This window comes from Brassica napus, chromosome C2, assembly GCF_020379485.1.
Source record: "Brassica napus cultivar Da-Ae chromosome C2, Da-Ae, whole genome shotgun sequence".
Lineage (NCBI taxonomy): Eukaryota > Viridiplantae > Streptophyta > Magnoliopsida > Brassicales > Brassicaceae > Brassica > Brassica napus.
The window spans coordinates 34,392,941-34,410,308 of NC_063445.1; the positions used below are offsets into that span (position 1 = coordinate 34,392,941).

At 35.6% G+C, this 17,368-nt stretch overlaps 2 protein-coding genes and 1 long non-coding RNA gene across 3 annotated transcripts; 1 reads left to right on the forward strand and 2 right to left on the reverse strand.

Moving 5' to 3' along the window:
* Nucleotides 1-2,532: 2,532 nt before the first annotated feature.
* LOC106392869 (uncharacterized protein At4g02000-like) lies at nt 2,533-3,135 on the reverse strand. The gene has a single exon (XM_013833646.1). The coding sequence runs from the start codon at nt 3,133-3,135 to the stop codon at nt 2,533-2,535; it is 603 nt and encodes a 200-aa protein (XP_013689100.1).
* An 827-nt stretch (nt 3,136-3,962) lies between these two features.
* LOC106390885 (AT-hook motif nuclear-localized protein 1) lies at nt 3,963-10,833 on the reverse strand. Its single transcript, XM_013831429.3, has 5 exons — nt 7,723-10,833; nt 5,006-5,073; nt 4,788-4,919; nt 4,541-4,702; nt 3,963-4,451 (listed from the first exon to the last, which is right to left on the reverse strand). Exons 1-5 carry the CDS (start codon nt 8,189-8,191, stop codon nt 4,422-4,424), a joined length of 861 nt encoding a protein of 286 aa, XP_013686883.2. The 5' UTR covers nt 8,192-10,833; the 3' UTR covers nt 3,963-4,421.
* On the forward strand, nt 7,939-16,872 carry LOC106390886. The gene is made up of 3 exons (XR_001278384.3): nt 7,939-8,168; nt 15,940-16,092; nt 16,263-16,872. It is a non-coding gene; the product is annotated as an uncharacterized LOC106390886 (long non-coding RNA).
* The last annotated feature ends 496 nt before the right edge of the window (nt 16,873-17,368 follow it).

The window sequence follows — 17,368 nt, forward strand, 5'->3', positions numbered from 1 at the left end:
ACATCCTGGGCCGACATCAAAAATGCTTTCTTGCGAAACTTCTTCGATGAGGCACGCGCTGAAGACTTGAGGAGCAAAATTGCTACATTCGAGCAGGAGACTGGAGAGTCTTTCAAAGATGTGTGGATCAGATTCAAGTTCTTCCAGCGAGACTGTCCACACCGTGGATTCAACGAAGTGCAACTGCTGAGCACTTTCTTCAAAGGTATCGCCTTGAGGTATCAGATGGCTCTTGATACAGCCAGTGAGGGAAACTTCAACACTAGGAATCCGGTGGAGGCTTTGAGACTGATAGAAAATCTAGCAAACAGCAGCAGCACCAAGAACACTGACATTGAGAGGAAGAAGTCTGTTGCATCCCTAAGGAAAGAGCGGATGGACGAAGTTAGAGCAAATTTAGATGTGGTTCAAGAGCTTCTTAGGAAGCAGGTCTGCTCAGCTGAAGGAGAAGTAGTTGTAGACATGGAAGGAGAAGAAGATGTGAACTACATTGGAGGTACTGGATTTCAGAGGTCTGGAAACCAGGGTGGAAATAGAAACTTCTATGGCAATGGTCAGAGGAGTAACCAGAGTTCACAGTTCCAGAAACCTTTCAGCAACAACAGTAGAGGCTATGGAAACTCATTTTACCAGAATCCACCACCACAGACTCAGGAAAGCAAGATTGAAGCAATGCTTGACAGAGTTCTGGAAGGACAGCAACAACTCACTGTGGACTTCAATGGGAAGATAGATTACGCCTACAACAGTCTGAACACGAGAATTGAGACCTTAGGGACTCAGGTGAGGAAGCTTGAAATGCAAGTGGTTCAGACTGGAGACACTGTAAAGAGGCAAGAAGCCTTGGCTAGAGAGGCAGGAATTGAGAAAGCAAAACACCACGTAAATGCCATCATAGATGACGATTTCTGGCAAGTGGTAAAGCATGAGAAGCTTGGAGAAGGAGACTTCGAAGTTGAAAGCTCCATGAGTTTCGGCGGATCACTTTGGTGTCGACCGATGTCAATGGATGCACATCGCTCGACAGACCATGACGAAGATCGATCGACGGATTACTCTAACCATCGATCGACGTCATCTGCTGAATCGACTGCGGAGTGTAGTGCAGTTCGGATCATGACTCATGAGGAATTCGCAGAAAAACATCCTCACCCACCCTCCCCTTTCAACGTCAAAATCGATCGACGGCATGAGCCAGCAGTCGGCCGACAGAGAGAGACTGATATCGATCGACCCCCTTCACCTCCCATCGATCGACGGGCACCTCTCACCTACCGAGTGCGATTACCATCTATTGATAGTGACCGAATCAACGCACTCAAACCACCACCTAAACCTTTAGGAAACCCACCAGAACCTACAACCAACCCTTCAGACACTACACCAGAGCCTATGAAAGTTGATGAGGCAACTGAATGAAGAAGTTTAAGGAAAAGAAAGGAGAAGATTCCTTAGAACCCTAAGAGGGAAGCTAATGAGAAGGAGATGGATGGTTTCACTAAGAGAGTCCTCAGAATCCCAGTGGAGAAACCTTTTGATGAAGTTTATTACACACACCGGTTGTGGATGTTGTTCAGAGAGACTAAGGAGACTGAGGAGGATATTAGGAGAATGTTTCATCATGTCAGGGAAAGGATCAAACTAAGGATCACATTGAAGAAGAAGAGTGATCCTGGGAAGTTCGCAATACCATGTGTGGTGAAGGGTATTGAATTTCCCCATGCAATTTTGGACACAGGAGCATCAGTCAGCATACTACCTAAGGTTATGGCAGACCAGCTGGGTCTGAAAATAGAGTCTTCATCAGAATCTTTCACCTTCATGGACCTTTCAGAAAGAAGCTCAGAGGCATCATAAGAGACCTTGAGGTACAGATAGGTAATGCCCTTGTCACAGTCCATCATCCCTGCATCAGTTGTATCCAAAATCTCCATGTCCTCCAGAGCACAAATCACTTGATCATTCTCTACCCCACCTGATGCTGCTTGTGGAAAAAACGTGAGAGCTAGGGCCACATTCTTCCCTCGAAACGTGATGTTTTATTCCTGGGGAGGCAGCTGGTGCGATGGAGTAACAATAGTGCTTGCAAGTCTCCTCCTGCCTCGGTTCTCTCCACTCCCAGCCACCGCTGATTCCTCATCAGCCTTCTCTACGCGCGAAAATCGAAGCTGATTACTCGAAGGATGTTCATAAGGAACATCATCCATGGTAGTTGAACTACCTCCCTGCCCGTAAGCCATGATCTTATCCTTCACCAGAGGCTTATCCAGTTTCTTCTCGCGCCATGTCAGCTCTTCCTTGCGATCATAAGGACCGCGATGATAGCGACTGCCACCATACCGATTCCCACTAGGTCTCTCGTCACGCCTTCGCAGTATCCTATCAGAGTGAGATTGGAACCGCTCACCAGATCCTTTGTTGCGAGTCTGATAAACATTACCATCATGGTACCTACTTCGAAACTCATTCTCATGACGAGTTTCAGACCATCGAGCTCCCATCTCTCTGTTTGTAGCAGCGTTTTGGACAGGCTCAACTTCTCGAACGCACCGGAAGCTGCCTATAATCCCTCAGCGAAGGCTGACGATCATTGCGGTCTTGTGGCATCTGTACCCGAGTAAAGACTCCACCTCTCTCCGATGATAACCGAGCTGTAGTATCCATTGTAGGGCAGTATCCTTTCTCATGAGACATAAGGCCACAGGTGGTGCAATGCTTAAACAGCATGTCATACTTTATCTCTATAGTTACCTCCTCTGCATCAGGAGACTCCACCTTCCTTTTAAACTTCAAAGGGCGTCTTGAGTCGACCTCAATTCTCATGCGGCCCTCTGTGAGTTCAATGGAATCAACATCAACATGGCAAATGCGGCTACCAATGTTCCTAATATTTGTAATCGTCCATAGGTGTAAAGGTAAGCCATAGAGTTGTACCCAGAATGGGATGATCCAAGGATAGTCATCATGAACTACAGGTTCCCATCTAACCAATACAAACATGCAGTAGTTGTAATGTAAAGGCCCTTTTTGAAGTACAGACATAAGGTCTTCTTCCGTGGTGAAGTTAAATAAGAACTTCCCTTTGCCTAGATCATTCGCAGTGATACGGTCTTGTAGCCCCGATTGAGTTGGCATTGTTTGAAGCAATTTCTCGACGTTTTGCTTCTTCGGATTGAGAACCTTAACCAATCAAAGACATACGAAACTCTTTAATGACTTGTGTATCATCTTGTTCCGTAAGCTTGATCGGTTCATCATCATCCTCATAGAGGATTCCTTTTCCTTTTATATACGCCATATGAGCGGACTTAGTGTGATGCGACGACCTCATATGGAGGTCAGTTGAAGATCAAGCCCGAGGATCAAACCCGATGCGGACTAGATCAAGCCCGAGTTAAACGTGAATCAAAACCGAGGCGGAATAGATCAAGCCCGAGGATCAAACCCGAGGTAAATCAAACGTGGATCGTAACTGTGATGATTTGAGTCAATGATATCCTCTCTCCCACTGCGTGTGTTGTCTGAGTTGGATCGTAACTTCTCCAAACGTGAGTGATTAATTGCGTGAGGAATACTCCAAAACGTGTTGATGAAGAAGCCGCGAATGGAAGAGAACGAAGGATCTGAAAGGGAGCGAAGGATCCCCTTGTGTTGATGAAAAAGCCGTGGATGTTGTTGAAAGAGTCGATCGCCGCCGGGGATGGAAGAACTTGCCGTGAAACCGATGGTAAATGTTGGAGAAGAAACGGATTTGAACGCCTGAACGTCCACGTGAAGCAACGCCGGCTGATGTCTACGTCAAGGAGCGTAGAGGTCAGATGGAGATCGAAAATCCAATGAGAAATCCAATCTAAAAAACTGCCTCCATGATCATCTCATGATCGCCTTGAGGCCTCTAGATTAAGACAGTGTTATAAGAGAGCATTTAACCTTGATAACCATAGACCGAAACTAAGATAATATTGAGGATGATGGATACTTTGCAAAACTGGAACCATGACCGGTTTAAACAAATTTTAAGGAACAAAAAAAGATGATTCAAATCCAAACAAACAAGAAGAAAATAAAGCTAGATCATGCAACAACAATGGAACCAGCTTATACGACTTCTAAACCCTTAAAACTACCAGTTTAGTAGAAGACTTATAATGGTTAATGTTGAAAATCCGAAATGAACTTAGTAAGGAACAAAAAAATACAGAGGAAGATTAGATTTTTCAAGTTAAATTGACTTTAATATCAGAAGACTTGTTTCTTGGATCAGAAGCTAAAGAAGTCGGCCATGTACTATTATTGATCGGAAGAGACGAGACCGAATGTATTGTCCGGTCATCAGCTGTACTAGAGATGGGAATCGACGCGGTTGGGCTCGACAACATGAAATCATGTCTGTTCTTTTTCGGTTTATGATCTTCCTGATCTTATCCTGCTAAGAAACTTCCTACAACCACCTGTTTGATTCAACAAACACATGAAACTTAAGTCTCCGGTTAAAGACAGTTGTAGCTCTTTGGACCGGAAATATCAGAAAATGGTTAACCTGAACCGGACTTGCGGCTACTAGTAAACCGGCAACACCACCGCCTACTACGCGTCCGTCAGGACTTGCTAAAGAAACGCTCATTCCTCCTGTTCTACTCCGAGTTCCGCCTATGTCATTAGGCATGAATGAACCGGACAATGATAATATCTCAAAGCGACCCTGAAAAACACAATAAACCATAAAAAAACTCATCTTATACATCATCAACAACAAAATTGATCGATGAGATCTCAAAATCACATACTTCGTATGTTAATGTACCGCCGGATGAATCATGCTGACGAAGTGTTACACTTGAAATGACACCGTTTGCTGATAGAACACAAATGGCACGCGGTCCTTGTTGAGAAAACGATATTATCTTCATCGTTACATCCTAATTGAACCATCACTCATATCTCGGTATAAAGATTATAAAAAGAACTAAGAGAACCGATCCAAAAAAAATTACGATGAGTTTACCTCACCGGCGTTGACCGCAATTACATGTGGTGTGAAATTACCACCGACGGAGCAAGGAACCCATTCACCTACACAAAACACAACCACAAGAGCATATATACTCATTGATATTATGTTTTCAGTTCTTTTATGTAACAGAGTTCTATCGCTAGAATATAAATTAGAAACTCTAAATGCACCTTAACGTCTAAATGTGTTACTAAATTAAGCTTAATGTTACATTAAAGAAATGACAGTCAAGAACATGACTTATATGTGTACTTATATAGCCCATGGGACACATCCATAAGCATGTACAAATTAAACACCGATACAAAAGAAAGAGGGGATATATTTCTAAGTTAAGGGCCCCACTTTAAAAGCATGCATGAAGTTCTACGAAGAAACATTTACATTGCTGGTTACATTTCTACTTATTTATTCCTATCTAGATCACTTTCTACTACCAACACACTTTCTCTTAACTTTTCTCCTTTTCATTGTTTGGTTTAGTGACTAGAACACAGCCATTTATTCTAATTGGTGTGTCTCTCTTCTCTTTCTTTTTTTTTTTTTATCAGATCTAACATAACTCTTCTCTCTTCTTCCTTTATCAGATCTTTGAACAAACTCTATCTCTCTTTTTCTTAGAACAAACTCTATTTCTCTTTTTCTTTTTTAATTTTTCTCCATCGTCTATACCTTTAATATTTCTTTCCTTTCTCCCACTGGCCACCACACAATATTCAAACCTCTCTCTCAAAGATTTCTTCTTTTTTTCTATGTACTAAAATGTAATTTTTTATTTATTTCATATGTCTATTTCTTTCTTCCTTCTTTCTCGACGCCACTGCTTCCGCCACATTCCGAAACTCATCCACCATTTTTAAAAAGCTGAGAAATCGTTAGTTCAGTTAGAAAAAAAAATGGTGAAGAAAATGAAGTAAATGAGTGGGTCCTACTGGTATATTTTAGTTATGTTTTGGTTAGAAATGAAAGGGAAAAGTTAAAGAAAGTGTCAAAAGAACTTGTAACTGGAATCTCCACACAGCCGGTCATGCTTATCCACGATGGACATGTCTTGTACTTCTACCATCATTTCAAACTGAATCAAGACAACATTACATGAACTGAGTCGAGACAATATTACATGAACTGAACTAGTTATGATGATTGTGTACATATGGATACCATGTTTGTTTAAGTTAATTATGTGTACATATGGATACCATGTACATATGGATTTCATGTACATGTGGATATTGTATTTAGGTATATATGTGGATATTGTTCTCATGTGTACACGTGAGTATTGTTCTTACAAAGATCCAGTCCATTCATCCAACACAAAATACATCTAGTGATACTACATACAACTATCTAACATAAAGCAATCAAATTTTTGAAGTCATAAAAATACACATTTACGGTTATATTGCAATCCACGAGTTCTCGATCTCTATTGTCCATATGTACACATTATTTCTAATGTCCATATGTACACATTCTCTTGTGTACACTTATTTCACTCACTATACAGATGGTTGGTTTAAACAATATCCATCCACCCCATCAATGAAATATGTGATCCAATTTAAAATCAATGTAGAAAGTATTCAAATAAAAAATACTAAATGAATTTGGTATTGTTATATGTTGGAAGGTTTACATTTTTGTGTACATGTGAATATCATTACATCGGTGTACGCATGGATATTGTTCATATGCACTGGCTCCAACACCAACAAACACAACATATACATCTCAACATATCAACAAGAATACTCATATCTACGTTACTTATTATGTACATACACACGCGTGTACACATATACAAAATCATGGTTGTTCATATGTACACGCGTGTTGGTGTACATCCGGCCACAGTTTTGTCAAAACACTAAAACTAATAACAAGCTTCGAACTTTTCCTCCATTCACTGCTCCCTCTTCAGTTTGCGCCATCTCTGTAAAACAAACAGAACCCAGAAAAAAATTTAGAGAACTTGGAAATCTAGAACCACCCCTAAATCGAAACCCTATTCTACAAATCAAACCCCCTAATGGGAGTTTTGAATAAATCTAGAACCGCACCCCCAAATCGAAACCCTAACACCTCACGTCAGGCTCTTACCAAACTCAACTCGAAAAATCGAAACTCAGAAATCAAAACTCTAATCCCCAATCTGAAATCCAAATCGCTGAAACTGGGAGGAAGGAAAGTATCCGACCTTTAGCCTCGCCCTTTGAAGCTCTCCGCTTTCGAGACATCGTCTTCTCCGTCCGAAAATCTTGTTCGTCGGCTTCTCCATTCTTACACACGTTCTCTGTTCGTCGGCTTATCAGTTCTCCGTTCTTACTTTTACTCGAGATAAAAAAAAGAGTAAAGAAACAAAACAGCTACTTTCACGAGTAAAGAAAAAAAACAATTAAATCCAATCTCATATGAGATTCGCGTCCGTCACCAAAACCAATTGTTTTCAAATTTAAAAAAAACTCTAACCAGTCCAACTAGAAACTCCATGTCTAATTACATAATTGTCCACCTTTGGTTTCACTTTTTGAAGGTCAAACTTGTTTTCAACCAGTGAAAACTACCTCCGTAGCACTTTGTGCTTTGCAATATAATAAAAAGTAATAGTGTCTATATATGAAAATAACTCTTCTACGAAACTAGATTCCGACAAACTTTTTTGTTGAAACTCAATAGAAACAGAGAAGAAAATAGAAAAGATTTACCCAAATTCTCGACTTGGTGATGAAACTTTGTTCTGTTAAAAGAGTTTGTTGGTTTCATTTTGCTGCGTTTTTCAGAGGCGGAGAAATCGATGACGTGTGAACTCGCCGGAATAGGATGCGAGGGTGCCGGCGCCGATGAGATTGGCTTAGGAGATAACGCCACAACTGCTCCGTCTGGACCGTACTTCCTAGGTCGTCCACGTTTCTTCTTCATCGGTACGCCGGAGATACCTTCCATCATCGTCGTCGCCGCCATAGAAATTTGCGGCGTCGGAGCAACTATGGCGAGCTGGTTCGTGTGATGGGACTGTGGTAGTGGAGGAGCGACGGAGTTAGGGGATGGATTTGAGCTTTCTGATCTCGCAGCTATGTGAAAATCTGACGGGGCGTCGGATCCCACAACCGTGATACCGCCGCCGTTACCGGCCGTTGATCTAACTTCTCCGGTAGATTCCATCTCTAAAACCATTAGCTTTTCCTTTTTCTTCTACTTTTCAATAATTCATTTAAATTTCGGGGTTTGATTAAAGATACTCAAAGACGAGATTAAGAACACAAATAAATTTAATTAACAAAGAAATATAGTTAAGATCTAGAACAAAAAATCAAACTGAAAATGTAAATATTAAGGAGATACGTTTTAAGGGAAGAAAAATATGGCTAAGAACAGAACAGAGCTTGAAAATTAGTTAAAAATTTGAGAGGAAGCTGGGGAAAATAGATTTATTTATGCTTTGTGATTTACATGAGGAAAATATATAAAATTTTTTTAGGATAGCACTTTTTTAGTTTTTTGGTTGATTGGTAGAGACTGTACCTTTGGATTTTTTGCTTTAAGATTTAAACGGTAGATTTTGTGGTTTTAGTTTTAAATTATATTGTTGTAGGTTTATTTCAAAGTTTTAAAAGCACTAAATTTAAAATCGTAGAAAAATTGATTTCTAGAGGCATTATATGTCTTTTTAAAGATTTTGGGCTCTAACTTTAGTTTTTACTAATAAAGTCTGATTGCTTTGATTTTATTGTTCTAGAGAGAATTATAGCTGTGTAGAGCACTCACAGCCAACACCAGTCACCTATTTTGTCACAAAATAGTCTTTATTGAAAAAAAATACCAAAATAAGTTTTACTAAAAGATAAAAATGTATTTTTACTCTAGAATTAATTATTCTATATTCTAGACTTAGAGTTAAGAGGTGGAGTTTTTGGGATGGTTTCAAATTTAAAAAAAAAAAAAAAATATTGAAAATTTAAAAAAAAAAAAAAAGCTATTTTGGTTTTTTTTTTAATGCTATTTTTATGACAAAAATTTTAAAATAGATATCTGAGAGAATTGCCCAAAACAAAATATATATATATAAATCGTGTTTTTGATTTTGAAAATATCGAAATTAAATAATACTGTTTTCTCTTCTTTTTTTCTAATGGGTTTTTATTTAAATTGTAAGGTGTGTTTCAGCTAATTTACACTGTAACTTTTTCCATGTCTGCCCATTTTATTTTAATCTTGAATAAATAAAATAATGGTGATAATGAAATGTATAATAGCGTGTTATATGTGTTATATTAGCTTTTTGGAATATATAGATATTCGTGTTTGTAGCTGGAATCCGACGGGAGGGGATTAATAAATAGAAAAGTTAGTAAACTAATATACAGTGGGTGTGATTGGTAGTGGCTGTGAGTGCTCTCTACAGCTTCATTTCTTTCTAGAGCACTAAATCTACACCAATCTTGATTTCTATTTTTTTTTAAGTTTACAGCCTTTTTATAAAATCCACAGCACTTCTTTGAAATTATGTCTTTACAATTTCTCTTCAGAGACAAAAACCTACAGCCCATATTTAAAGATTTTTAAAAATTAAAAATCTAAATCCAAAGCAATAAAAACCACAGCAATATTTCTACAGTCAAAAAATGAAATCACAACCGTTAACAATCAATCCCAGTATAGTGGACAAAAATAAGGTAGTATACAAAATTCATTTATTTAAATAAAGAGACATTTTGTAAAAGACGAACATGGCGTGCCTACAATTTTTCTTGCCGTCAGTTATTTTTTTCTTTTTCTAAATACTAATTTTCCCAATTGAAAATACTTTTTTCTTAATTAATAATAATCGGGGTTGGAGTAAAGGAGAAGTAAAACTAGACTGCTAAAATAATGAATAAATAAATAATACAGGAAATTATTTCATTTTATCTAACGTTAACAATTAAAGAAAGATTTTTTAACAAAAAAAAAATTTAAAGAAAGCTAAAGGCAAGAATGACAATTACATGGGGCCAGCATAAACGTATCAAGCCTCATAAAACTATATATATGTAAATATATTATTTTTGTTTCGTTTCTTAATGAAATTCAGCAATCCATTAAGATGACAGATGATGGGGTTATGCAATTTTCAAATCACCCAACCAGTGAAAGAGATGCTAATATACTGTATTGTTTAAGTATATGCAAGATACCACTGCAATAAACTGATAAAATAATATAGAAGATAAATTAAAAAATAATACAGAAGATAAATCAAAAGACTATGGAATTAGTAAATATTTTTGCTATAGTAGAAATTTCTATAAACAATTTTTACAAGACTTGTTTAACAAGCTTTACGCAACTTGTTAAAATCCTAACAATTAGTACTGAAAGATTTTTAATCTATCCAAATTTTTTTCTTTCTATAGTTGGTATTTCAGCGTCTGCTTCAACATAATCCAAAAACAATTTTAAAGAATTCTCTATAATAATCTGCCACATTGTCTTGTGAAATACAATCGATCTCATGGCTAATTTATAGTAATCTCCAAGTTCCCAAAACCATTGACCAAGGAATCATGGATATGAATAACTTTCATATTAATAAATAGAATTTTTTTTCTTAGAAAGTACTTATTCATTTTCTTTAGGGCATAAATTTGCTACCCAAGTTTATTTTTTTACATTTTTTTCTATGCTCTAAACTTGCTTCCAAGTTTATCGCGCGCCATCTCAGCATCTTCTATTCCACATGGTCTCCACCACTCTGCATGCCTCCTGATGCACTCTCTGCGCACACTGCATCAGTAGCTAGTTTAGCGACTACGTCAGGACATAAACCTCAGTTTATCTTTCTCCAGCTCAACATCTTGCATCCACTTGGTACCCAACACTCGGCATGCCTTCTGTATTAACGACTAATGCATCCAACATCATTGACTTCGTATTGACATCTACAAGCTTCGGCTTGCATCTTCAATCTCCTCTTTTTAGCTTTGTGTGCTGATCAAACACAATACCCTTCTGGTTTAACAATCATGTTTCCTCAACTTGAAACTTTCACACTAGATATGCTATCCCCCCCCCCCCACAAGATGTGCACTATCTAGATCTTCATACATAGATATGCTTCTCTCCCACGAGATATGCAATATCTACATCAGGACATCAGGACGTCCATCACGAAATGTTCTTCTCCCCCACGAGATATGCACTCTTTGGACCAGAACGTTACCACTTTTCTCATGCTTGATTGCATACTAAGCTAAAACATATGCTTAGTTGTCAAGACTTGCATCATAGACACACCAGTCTGATTCGTCATGCGTATTGCATCATGATACAACTTCTTTTACAGCGAAACATATTACAAATAATGTATCATGCTTTGACGCTCCCGTCAAACTACCTCTTGAACAACTCCTTGCCCTGGCTCCTTTGGCTTGAGTTTCTTCTCCTCTGTTGTAACTATATAAGGCTCATCCCACCCTGTCTCTACAGCTGTCCACGCACCTTGATTCCTCGAATCAAATGTTTCATTCGCGCCTTCCAATGACCATCGGCCATCATCCAACATGATTGTCTTCTGTATAGAACAATTGTGTCCATCTTCACCTTCTTGATTACACCAGTAACTTAGGTGATCCGTTCTGATACTAATTGAAGTGCAAGATGCAACCACAATAAAGTAATGTAGAAGATAAATCAAGAGACAATGAATTACCAAACATTTTTCCCTATATTAGAAATCTCTATAAACAATCTTTACAAGACTTGCTTAATCAGCTTTACACAACTTTTAACACTCTAACAATTGTTACTGTAAGATTCTTAATTTACCCAAACGTGTCTCTCCATCGTCGATACTTCATCGTTTGCTTCAGCATGACCCAAGAACACTCTCAAGTGATTCTCACCCTTCCTCTATAGTAATCAGCCCTAGTGTCTTATGAAATACAATCAATCCTATAGAGATCTCCACGTTCCCAAAATATTTGTTCAAGAAACCATGGATATGGACAACTTCCATATTAATAAGTACATTTTCTTTTTTCTTTTCTTTGAATTGTATTTATTCCTTTTCTCCAAAACATAAATTTGCTCTCTAAGTTTATCTTCTTTCCTTTTTCCACGGTCTAAACTTGTTCTCAAGTTTATCTCACTCCAGCTCGGCATCTTGCATCCACATGGTCTCCAACACTTTGCATGCCTCATGGTACACTCTCTGATGCACACTGCATCAGCAACTTGTTCAGCGACTACGTCAAGACATAAACTTCAGTCTATCCTTCTCCAGCTCAACATCTTGCATCCACATGGTATCCACCACTCCGCATGGCTTTTGTATTAACGACAATATCCAACATCAGTAACTTTGTCGCCTAGTCAGTCAAGGAAGACTATTGACATCTACAAACTCTGGCTTACATCTTCAGTATACACTTACATTGTTAGACATCATCCAACATTCCGACTAAATCATTATATTTGTTACCGATTTAGCATTGTATAACTATATATTTTCTTGTTAAATATTATGTAACAATGTTGTATTTGTGAAAATTGAAACTTTAAATATCCAAACAAGTTCTTGAATATGTTCTATAATCGTCTTTGATCGCTAATTGAAGAAATTTATAATACATCTCATTATATTCATATTCCTTTAGTTCATAAATTATATTTCTTCGTTGATCTTTCATAGACAGATTAACAATTAAAAGCTCATTGAAAATTGGTGAATGGGATTTATATAATATTTTCGGTTTGAGATTCATAGATTTTATAGACTTCGTTTCATTAAGGGTCTGTAATAGTTGATTGGTGATATACCATGAATTTTACCAGTTTTTAGCTATGGTATTTATAGTCTATTTATTATGTATTAGAGTCTTTTTAGAATCTTTACAGATCTAGGTAAGTTTTGGAGCAATGTGGAGATTATGTAGCATTTTGGAGCTAAAGATAGAAAAAAATTGTAGTTGTTTAGAAACCAGCCAGAGTAGACATTCAGATAGAGTCGATCAAAAACATCTATTGTCATCGATCGACAGCGACGAGCATAGATGGGTCGACTTGTTCAAGACCGGCTTAAGCCAAAAGATCCACATAATTACAAGACTGTCCTTGGCCGATTGTTAGCTAATATTTATGTGTTCTGCCATTGTATTAAGCAACACACGCTTTCTTATTTTCTATTATTTATAACAAACAATTTTAGGGTTTTTAGTAGATTTTGAGAGAAGATCCAAGACTCCAGCTTTGTATTGGAGCTCCATTGATTTCTTAACCTTACTCTATGCATTTTATTCAGATTATTGATATGTTCTGTTTTGCTATGTTTGAGTAGTTTTTTTGTTAGACTTAGGATTAACTAGGGTTATGAAATATTAGCCAAAACTATAGAATTGCTAAGGTAATAAATATATCAATCATTAGAATTGCTATTAGTGCTTGTGTTCTGTAGTAGCTAACTAGAACCAAGATCTTAGGACTATAGACAACTACGACGATATGTTCTTCGCCTGAATTGATTCTTATTAGTTAGGTTGCTAGATACATGCGACATCTAGTCTAGGAAGTTTAGTGAACCTATCGGATAGAACTTTAAAGCCGGTTTAAGGAAGTCTCGATCGACGCTAGAAAAGGTAGCAACGATCGACACTTATTCCGTGTTGACATGCGATAGCTGGAACATTGGACTTAGATAATTTATTAGAATCACACGCGGAAGCTGGATATCTATGCATTTGAATTCGAGTTCTAGAATATCACATACATACCTTAAACATTTTGTATCTCTATAATCCTGATTGCATGAATCACATACATACCTTAAACATTTTGTATCTCTATAATCCTGATTGCATGAACCCTAAATTTAGCCATTTTCTCATATTACTTACAAACCAACAAATAAATATGCTTCTTTTGATTTATTTATTGCTTTTAAATTTATTGCCTAGCTTAATCATTGACTGCTTTGAGCTTATTGTATGTCCTCTCTCCTTGTAGATTCGCTTTCTATATACTTTAAATGAACATCTTATTTGAAATAGTAAAATTGCTCTACGGTTATTTGAGCATGTATCAATTCGCAAAATACACATCTTATTATCCAATATATCTCCAATATTGTCATCAGTTTTAAAAAGTGAAAATTGCTAAAAATGACTCAAACATTGATTTTGAATACAAAAATGTATCTCAAATTCAATTGAATGCAAAAGTAACTCAAAAGGCTAGTAAACAAAAAACATGTATTGAATTTTACCATTATAACCCTCCGCATTAGAAGACTTACAAAGAAGTCTTCTCAGAGAAGACTTACAAAGAAATCTTCTCGCTCAATAGATCTTAAAAATAATTTAATTTTTTTATAAAAAATATTTTGATGGAAAAAAAATTGAAATCATATAATAATAAACATTTCTAAATGATATAAATTTATTTTACTATAATTGAATTATTTTCAACATTGATGAGTGAAAGTGGATATGATAGTCCTTGGTTTAGGGTTTGGTAACATATGTCATAATATAATTGGTATATTTAGGGTTAGATTTTGAAATCTTATCTTTAAAAAAAAAAAAATTGACCTATATGTTTTTAGTGACTATCTAAAACTTGATTTAAACACTTTCTAAGTATCTTAAATGTTTAAGGAAATGTTTTTTTGTTTAGTTATTTGATTATAGGGTCTGAAAGACTCACAAAAGACTTCTTCCCAAGAAGTCTTCTGGCATATCCCACCTAAATTTTAGTAGAATTTAGGGTTCCCGCCTAAATTTTAGAAGAATTTAGGTTTCCCGCCTAAATCGAAGTCTTCTAGGGAAAGTCTTCTCATGCATTAGATCTTAAAAGTAATTAATAAATTTTATAAGAAAATATTTTGAAAGAGGAAAAAACAAAAATCATGTATTAATAAACATTTTTAAACGATGGAAATTTAGTTTTACTAAAATTAAATTGTTTTTAACATAGATGAATGAATGCTGATTGAGTCATGATAGCCTTTGGTTTAGGGTTTGGTAACATATGTTATAGTATTGTTGATATTTATAGGGTTAGATTTTGAAATATTATCTTTTTAGTTTGACATATATGTGTTTAGTGACTATCTAATTACTTGATTTAAACACTTTCTAAGTTTCTTTTAAGTTTAAGGGAGTGTTTTTGCTTAGTTATTTGATTATATGGTCTGGAAGACTCCGAGAAGACTTTGGTTTAGGATTTAGTAACATATGTTATAGTATTTTTTGTATTTAGGGTTTGATTTTAGAATCTTAACTTTTAAAAAAAAAAATTGACATACATGTGTTTAGTTTTGTGTATATTAAACACTTTATAAGTTGATTTTAAGTTTAATGAATTGTTTTCTTTTGCTATTTAGTTAGTTATTTGATTAGATTATGGTTTGAAAAACTTCTAGAAGACTTCTTCTGACATATTTCCGCGTAAAGTTTAGTAGAATTTAGGTTTCCCGCCTAAAGCGAAGTCTTCTCATGTATTTGATTTTAGGGTCTAGCTTCTAAGAGAATATATTTAACCTAATTGGAATTTTTGTCTCCATATATAAAGAAAATTTACACATTCTCTTCTTACTCTCAAATGGCTAAAACAAAATGTAATATTTTCACTCTAAAACTCTCCAACCTCTCTCTAATCTTTTTGAACATCAAAACACCAAACTTTAAATCAATTTCTCATTTTTTTTCTTATGTTTTCTCACTAATTTATCTTTTTTCAGATTTTTTATTACATGGTTCTCATCTTTCACTCATTCAAAGGTAGATCTATAAATTTTGGATATGTATTATTGTGTGTTTTATATATTAGATTCTAAAATGCTATAGTTCAACTTAATGTGACTGTTTTCGTTTATTATTTAAGTATAAAATTATATTTTTGAAATTTTTTTCTGTTTTGAAGTCATTTGAATGTTTTTGAATTTGCAGATTTTTCAGATATGAGACGGACTTTGAAAAACTTCTCAGAATACTCTCGGAAGACTTCTCGGAATACTTTAAGCAAGTCTTCTAATGCATTTTGTGATAGAAGACTTCCCACGAAGTCTTTGGGAAGTCTTCCGAAATCTTGTGCCCAAAGTGGTACAAATTTTGGTTTTGTACTTTGTGTGTGTTTATATATTAGATTCTAAAAAGTTATAGATTTAACATAATTTGATTGTTTTGTTTATTATTTAAGCATACAAAAATATTTTTGAAGCTTTCTCTGTTTTGAAGCCTTTTGAATGTTTTTGAATATGCATATTTTTCAGATCTGAGTTAGACTTTGGAAAACTTATCAGAAGACTCTTGGAAGACTCTCGGAAGACTTCTCGGGAAATCTTCTAATGCATTTTATGCTATAAGACTTCCTGCCCAAAGTGATACAAATTTTTGATATGTATTTTGTGTGTTTTATATATTAGATTCTAAAAAGTTATAGATTCACCATAATGTGATTGTTTTGTTTATTATTTAAGCATAAAGAATTTATTTTTGGAGTTTTCTCTGTTTTGAAGCCATTTGAATGCTTTTGAATATGCAGATTTTTTCAGATCTGAGTCAAACTTTGGAATATTTCTCGGAAGACTCTTGGAAGACTCTCAGAAGACTCTTGGAAAACTTCTTGGGAAGTATTCTAATGTATTTTATGGTAGAAGACTTCCCGCAAAGTCTTCGGGAAGTCTTCCGAAGTCTTATGCCCAAGGTGGTATAATTGAATGATGTCAAGTGGAGTCCAAGCTTATCTATGTTGAGTAATGATATCTAGCTCCATGTATAATAGTTTTGTTTATGGTCTGTTTTATGATTTGTATGTGTACTATTTTAGTTTTGAATTCTTTTGTAAACTTGAAGAGATGTTAATCAAAAGAATTTGGTATATATGTTCATGTTTTTCCCAAAGTACTTGACATTATTGAAGTTATTGATACAACATATCAAGAAATTTTTTAAACCATTCTACCCACTCATAACAAAACACAATAACACAAAAACTTAGTCAAATTTACTAAAACTAAGAGAAAAGACTTCACAAGAAAACTTAGTCAAATTCACAAAAGATCAAACTTGAATTTTAAGTTAAAAATTAAATTTTAAATCTCATGTAATTTAAAAATTATATCTTATAATCTAAAAAGACACATTAAACCACATGATTTGATATTCTTGAAATTAATTAACACTTATGAAAGTTAAAAACATACCTTGAAGTTACTTAACACTCTTGAAAATCTAACATAGAAGACTTTTTAAGGTATTATAAGAAGTCTTCTCGGATTAGCTAGAAACATTAGTAAACATAAATATTTGAAATCTCATAATTATCACCAAATAAGTTATGAATTTCTTCCAGGAGCCCCAATATTGACTAATATAC

What these genes read in the sequence shown, in the direction of transcription:
- LOC106392869 (XM_013833646.1), bottom strand. Translation starts at nt 3,135, where the DNA reads ATGCCAACTCAATCGGGGCTACAAGACCGTATCACTGCGAATGATCTA.
- LOC106390885 (XM_013831429.3), bottom strand. Translation starts at nt 8,191, where the DNA reads ATGGTTTTAGAGATGGAATCTACCGGAGAAGTTAGATCAACGGCCGGT. An exon ending in TCACCAAGTCGAGAATTTGG is followed by an intron (nt 5,074 to 7,722) that starts GTAAATCTTTTC and finishes TGTTTTGTGTAG; the next exon opens with GTGAATGGGTTCCTTGCTCC. An exon ending in TAGCCGCAAGTCCGGTTCAG is followed by an intron (nt 4,452 to 4,540) that starts GTTAACCATTTT and finishes TGAATCAAACAG; the next exon opens with GTGGTTGTAGGAAGTTTCTT.